Raw genomic sequence first — 6,945 nt, 5'->3', positions numbered from 1 at the left:
TGTGGTTCCTCTGAGAGTTACTTTTACTGGGATCAATGTCCCAAATACCTTTAAGTATGTTCTGTAGGTGAGCTTCTGGGTTACTCTAGTCATCTCTGTATGAATGACTTTTACTTTGATCAAGTTCTATTTTAAAATGCATTGTTCATTCTAAACATACTATTCGAGATATGGACTTATTAGCAAAAAATCCATAGGGTATGAGTATTACCTTCAAGGAGAGAAAAATAGAATAAAATCACACTAACAATTTATGTATATATACTCAATACATTCACCTTTGACGCCCATGCCAGTCTACTTTTCCAAAGTGACCCCATCACTTCTCAAGAGCCTTGAGTGGCTTTCCATATCATCCAGAGAAAAAATTTTAGCCCTTATAAAGGTCCACAAGCCTATATGCTCTGGTATCCTGTTCCTTCTGTTCCTCATCTATTACTCTCTCCCCTGCTTACTCTATTCCAACACAAGAGCACCTGAGATGTCCCCTGGGTACTCCAAGCGTGCTCCTACCTCAGGATCTTTATACTTTCTTCCTTCCTCTGCCTGGAATGCTCTCCGTTCCATATATCTGATGGCTCATTCCTTTATTTCCTTCAGGCTGTCATGTTCTGAGTGAGACCTATGATGACTGCCCTGCATGTAAAACAATTCCAACTTCCCAATAATTTCTAGGCAACTTTTCTTGTTCTCCCCCCACAGTGTTTACTGCCTTTAATGTATTATTTTATCCATCCATCCATTTATTCATCCATCCATCTATCCATTTATTGATTAGGGATAGATGTCTTTCTTCCTCTCCCTGGAATGTAAGCTCTATGAGGATAGAGCTTTTTCTATGATTTGTCTACTGCTGTATAGCACTGCCTGGCAAATAGAAAGTATTCAATAAATATTTATTAAACAAAAAAATGAGAAAAGGAAGGTGTGACCTAATTATGGACATGGAACTATATAATGAATGGAAGAGTCTAAATTAAAATTTGCAATGCCTGATTTTCTAGCTCGAGACATAATGAAGAATTTCAAAAAGAATGTGGGGGATTACTCTAAAGTAATGTAGTATAAACAATTTTGACCTTATAGTAAAATTAGTATTTAATAATGAAAGTGATATGTAGAGTATCTGAAAGAGAATTAGCTAGGATGATTAAAGAAAGGAATGAGATTAGGATTAATATTAAATACCTACCTTAAGGTATTAAGTAAATGCTTTAAGTGGTCTGGGTATAATTAGCATAGTAGGAGTGGAAACTAGAGTCAAACTCTGTTGCTTTCTGCTGTGCAACTTAGATAAGTTACCTAACCATTTTATATCTCATTTTCCTCATGTGTAAAATGGGTATTATAACAGTAACTACCTTTATAGTGTTGGTGTGATGATTAAATTAAGACCATATATGCGCCAACACAGTACTTGGCTCATAAGCTCTCAAAAAATATTAGCTATTATTACTATCACCAAATTATAAACTTTTGGTAGCTTATTCTGAAAGTTACTAAACCATAGATATACTTGGTTAAGGACCACAACATAATTTAAAAATATACTGGAAATCAATTACCACAGAATAATCTAGCACCTTTAAAACACATTTATTCCAATATTAAAGTACTATACGTCCTAGTACTATAACATTAATTTTAGATTTTGTTTACGAGTCACATGTAGTATGAAATTTGAGCTTTTAACTTTATAACTTTATATCAGTTGTTCTCCAACATACGTGAGAGATATGGCATATTCCCATTATACACAGTGGCTCAGTAAAGCAATGGGGACAATGTGCTTGGGGAGAGATGGGGTGAGCTGTCCTAAACTGAGAATTACTGTTAATACAATGGGAAAATGTTATAAAAAGAAAGCTGTGATTCAGAAGCAAGAAAAAGTGTTAAATTTATAGGAAAACATCAAGTGTATAACACAGATCCATTTCTTTAATTTACATCAAAAGCTTGGAGGTATTTAAAATCTCTTACCAGTGTGTTTTCTCCATTGGAACTATTCCAGAGTCTCATTCGATTATCTGTACCAACAGTGAGTAGGTGAAGTCCATCATTTGTAAAACATAAGCCATTAACTTTCCCATTATGAGCAGTATTTGCTACAATGAAAAATACAATTCAGTTTTCTGTTCTTGTATTCAGCACACATTTAATGTTTGATAATCTAGTTTTTAAAAATATTAAAGGACAACTGAATTACATATAATACATAAGTTGAATATATTTAAAATGAGTCACCCTTTGATTATTTGAATATAAGCTATATAAATTAGAACCATAAAAATAGAGGAAAACTGAAAAACCAAAGGGAAAAAATCCTGCCAAATATAATTTTTCAAAGAGTAGACTAAGCTATCAAACTCAGCATAGTTTAACACTTAAGTTTTAAATTAAACACCTTTCAAATATCTTTTATACTTTATATTATTTCTCTTTTTAATCTAAAAATCATTCCATTCACTATTAAGTCATTAATACTAGTATTTCTTATTTAAAAACTTTAAGAGGGGAAGTACAACTGTTCTAGTCTCAATTAAAATTTATATTACTTTCAAAATAAACAAGTTTGAGAAAGCATAATTCTCAATAGCCTGATTAATTTAAGAGATTATTAAAACAAATGTAGATTTTAATCAGTTGGTCTTCATATATTTCTGGTCCAGAATTCTGAATCAGAATTTTAAACTACACAGAAATTAAATTCTATTCTAAAAATACAACTGTGGTATTTTACCACCTGGATTGCACTTGACTCACATTTAACACAACTTGCAAATTTTAGTGACACAATGACCACGAAATGTTACTATTCCTTATTTATTCTAACTTCACAAGTGGCACTGAATTGGTATTAGTTAGCATCACTGGAGGAAAAGGTAACGAGTTAACCCAGAAACGTTTCTACACTTGAAAATTCAGGAACAGATGAAATGCCATTACTTATTTGTATCCTAAAGGAAGACAACCATAATTTAGTTTATTTAAATTTAGAAATAGATTTATTGTGAATACCTTTTTATTTTTAAACACAAAATTTGCAATTTGACAGTATACCTTTATTATTTGGTTTCATTCAAAATTTTCAATATAAAAAACTATCAATGTTATATTTCTATATTAATACATTCTTCATTACCTGATTCAACAGCTTGTGACTTTTCCCCATTATGCTGATCAAGAGTAATCAAACATCCTGACGCTCTCCTTACATCCCATAATTTTACTCTACTGTCAGCACTGAAAAGAAATAAATGTTACACTGACATATATAACTAGGATAGTGACTGTACTCCTTACCCGCCTTTCCAATGTTATGGCACAAAGTCTCAGTATATTTGTACATTTGGGCTGTTGTATTTTTGCCTTATCAGCAAACATTCAATAGTTAATAGTAGCACAAAAAAGTGAAAAATAACGCAAAAAAAAGTAACTTTTTTAGATCACAAGGACAGAATTCTGCTGCTTTTCAGGTTGCTTTTAATGATATGAGCATCTTTTTCAAGGATTACATGGGCTTAGATAGGTTTGTTCCCTAAACAAGTTTGTTACTTCACCTTACTAGTATTTGTTATTTAAATGTTATATAAACAATCAAGCAGTTAACTAATTTCACTTTGCTTAAGAATCTATTTGGCATAAATCTGGTGGGATTTTTTCTTCGCATTTTATGTGGTAAACAATCAAGAATAAGGTGACTAATGAAGATAAAATATTTTTATTAAGTTTCCTGTACTCAAATCAATCTGCACAGATATACAAGAACTAGATTTAATGTCTCCTGGCAATTAGATACTCATTTTATTTCAAGAAAGTGAAAAGAAAGGCAAAAACATGATCACATTAATTTCAGCTTCTAAACTACTCCTAAAGAAAATATATATCAGTTCAACTGAGGCTATCATATCCTCACAAAGACTTCAGCAATATTCTAACCCATTGCGTTTATTCAGGCATTTTAATTAGAAAGAGCATTGCATGGCATTTTATAAACCTTTTCCTCATTTATAAATCTTTTAAAATATATATTCAGGGTTCATCTCTTCCTATAACCTGGGTTCATTTCACAGATGACCATCAAACCTAGTCAATTAGAATAATCAGCAAAAAGCTAGCATTTTTCAATTTCAAGCTGATTTTCTTTCTTTCCAACTAGAGAAAACATCTGCAATGGGATGAGTCTGAGAATTTAAGTCTCTTCTGAAACAGATCAGATTTAGAGATATCTGACTCCTAACACTGATTGCGAGGTCCATTCTGGTACTGATTCAAATTCCTAGGGTATTCTAAGAACTAAAAGCCTCTTTAGCTTCCCTGATTAAAGGAAAACCCAATTAGGTAGAAACAATGTAAATTTACTTAGCATGGACCCAAACAGCACCCAGCAACTCACCTTCACACCTCTTTAGCCAGCCTTCTTATGGCTACATTCTAGACCTTGTTCTACTTTGGAAATTATAAATTTCAACCTCACAGTCTGCAAACTTTAACAAAAGCTTCTTTAGGGACAAAACTGTGACAGAAAGGGAGAGCTGGAAAATTTATAAAAATCCAGACATGATATCTTTATAAAACTTCTGTAATAATTCTTCTGCAAAAAATTTTATTGAAATGTCTATGTCAAAATCTTTGACTTCTGATGCCTTCAGTTTTCAATTTTCTTACTCTGACACACATCTCATTAGGTCCTTAATGCTGCCTATAAACCTTTTTTATGATTTTATTTCCATCTTTATACCCACGACTTTAACAATTTTAAGGTAATTGCTAAGTCTGTGTCATTTAATGTTTTGATTTCTGTGGCTTAGTATAGTTGTGGTCTACACCTCTAACTTAGCACTCAACACTGTCCAGCATTCCTATGTCCCTCTAATCACTTCCTTCGCCCATTTGTTAAAACTGTTATTCCAAATCTTTACTTCTTCCCTCAAAATTGCATTCTCATTCCACTATTTTCAACAGATGACATTAAGTTATACTCCATTAGGTTTGGATTTCTTGAGTTTCTCTGCAAAGCCACAAATTTAACTGTATGTCTAAGTCTTCTTCCTTCCATTTAGTCTCATGATGCCCCTCATGTATCAAATCAAAGTGTTCCCCCTTCCTACCTTGGACCCTTGATACTACCCTACCCAGTCCATTTAAAATCCTGAATTCCTTCCATTTCTTATCTTCACCAGCTTCTCTCTACTGGTACTTTCTCCTCAGCATAAAAATATGCAAGACTCTTCCCTCCAACAAACAAAACCTCTCAAACCTCTTGGTTCTCTCAAAGTTAAGTGCTCTTGCTCTTTTTCCGTATTACATCTCTCATCCCTCGCCCGATGCTTGGAACATGGTAGGCAGTCATTAACTATTAGTAAATTGAATCAATGAATGTATGGATGTGTTGAATCAGATTCAAAATAATTCTGGATTAAAGAAAAAAATTAAAATGCTACTATTTTTAAATTAACAGAGTGCTATATTTTTGCATGCATAAGTGACAACACGGTTGTTTACTGTTTTAAGAGCTGTATAGATCTGCATTGCTACACAGATTCTTGTTTTCTGTTTTAAAAAGGTGAGCAACTTCAAGATGGATAGTCAGAATTACAATTATGATACAAAGGAAGATTTCTTTTGATCATATGAGTATATGTAACTCGATTATTTTAAAAGGCCTAATTAATAACTAAATATACATCTTACATATGGTCTTCAAAATGATTATCATTAAGTTCAAAACCAAATAATTTGAATTTTACCTTGCAGTTGCCAAGATATATTCATGACGTGGTGACCAAGAAACTGCCAAAATTTCTTGTCTGTGACCTGAAAATACAACTGTATGAAAAGTCTTGCAAAACATTTGAAAAATCAAAAGATACAGTGCAATTTTTTCTGATTTGAAGTGAAAACTAAATATTAAATGCATAAATGGATATCATTTTTTCACTTTTATAATAATCTGTTTAAATATTACTGTGAAGTCTATGGAGGTTTTCTCACACATGGCATTTTATTATAAAAGGTCTGCTTTTGCTTTGGAAAGAACAGGCAGAGCAAATGAGTCCTTCCTTTTAAATACAGTTGTTGGCCTAGTAAGTCAATCCATCAATAAGTGATATAGCTCAAGTTCACTTATCTCTACAACAAAAGCTACTGTCAACAAACCATACAAGATAAACATTCTAAACAATAAAAATGTTTTCTACCTTTTCAGAGCTATAATAGAAGAAATTATTTTAAATCATGATTATAAAAAAGTATTTGTATAAAAATTTTTTCTAGAAAGCGAAGTAATAAATTCATAGGATAAGTGATTTCAGCATTTTAATTCACTTTTACCTAACTGAACTATTCATATCAGTTATAGTCATCCACCTGATAATGTAAAACAAATCCTATCCATTTCACCAAGTTTTCCTTATATATTTATTATGTGTTTCTCGGAGATGAATAAAAATGTATGTTTCTGAATTATAGATCTTTTCATTGTTTAGGATTAGATAATACGATACTGATAAAATAGTAGCAAAAATAATTACCTTTATCTAAGCATTATTGGTTATTTTTTCTAAAATATTTTTACTGAAAAAAAAGCACCTAAATATTAAAAACCTTTATTCAGCCAGAACAATATTAGACAATGCTCATGAAACAAATGTATTCATGTAAATTTTATAAGTAGTTTATTTTTTAACATGTAGAAATAACACAAGGTTTTGAGTTAGATCTTCCATATCCTTTGAGCTTCCCCTATGGCCATTGTTCATAATAAATGTCCCTTCAATAGTTCAGTTTTATAAGAAGAAGCACAGAAGGATCTTTATTTCTCTGTTGACTTTTAACAACTAGCACAAAATACATCAGTCATGTCACTTACAAAGAATACATTGTTAACAATGTTTCTTTTTATTGAATGGTTTACTCAAAGTAGTTGTTGTTACAAATAAAAAA

The 6,945-nt window shown here is 31.7% G+C and overlaps 1 protein-coding gene and 1 long non-coding RNA gene across 4 annotated transcripts in view; one reads left to right on the top strand and one right to left on the bottom strand.

The window, feature by feature from the left end:
• ERCC8 (ERCC excision repair 8, CSA ubiquitin ligase complex subunit) overlaps nt 1-6,945 on the bottom strand; it is a 36,472-nt gene that overhangs the window by 11,254 nt on the left and 18,273 nt on the right. For 2 of the 3 annotated variants that reach the window (XM_011377359.2, XM_011377360.2), the window contains 2 exons: nt 3,143-3,243; nt 1,981-2,105 (listed from right to left, as the gene is read on the bottom strand). In XM_011377359.2, coding sequence (XP_011375661.1) covers nt 1,981-2,105; nt 3,143-3,243 — 226 coding nt within the window. Of the gene's footprint in view, nt 1-1,980; nt 2,106-3,142; nt 3,244-5,750; nt 5,818-6,945 lie in introns of all 3 variants that reach the window. The other variant, XM_023521639.1, reaches the window with a different exon arrangement.
• Nucleotides 1-6,945, top strand: part of LOC111730368 — a 23,787-nt gene that overhangs the window by 13,501 nt on the left and 3,341 nt on the right. The window lies entirely within an intron of this gene.

Source organism: Pteropus vampyrus, unplaced genomic scaffold, assembly GCF_000151845.1.
Source record: "Pteropus vampyrus isolate Shadow unplaced genomic scaffold, Pvam_2.0 Scaffold310, whole genome shotgun sequence".
Lineage (NCBI taxonomy): Eukaryota > Metazoa > Chordata > Mammalia > Chiroptera > Pteropodidae > Pteropus > Pteropus vampyrus.
The sequence above is the reverse complement of the archived record's forward strand: the minus strand, read 5'-3'. Positions and strand labels throughout refer to the sequence as shown.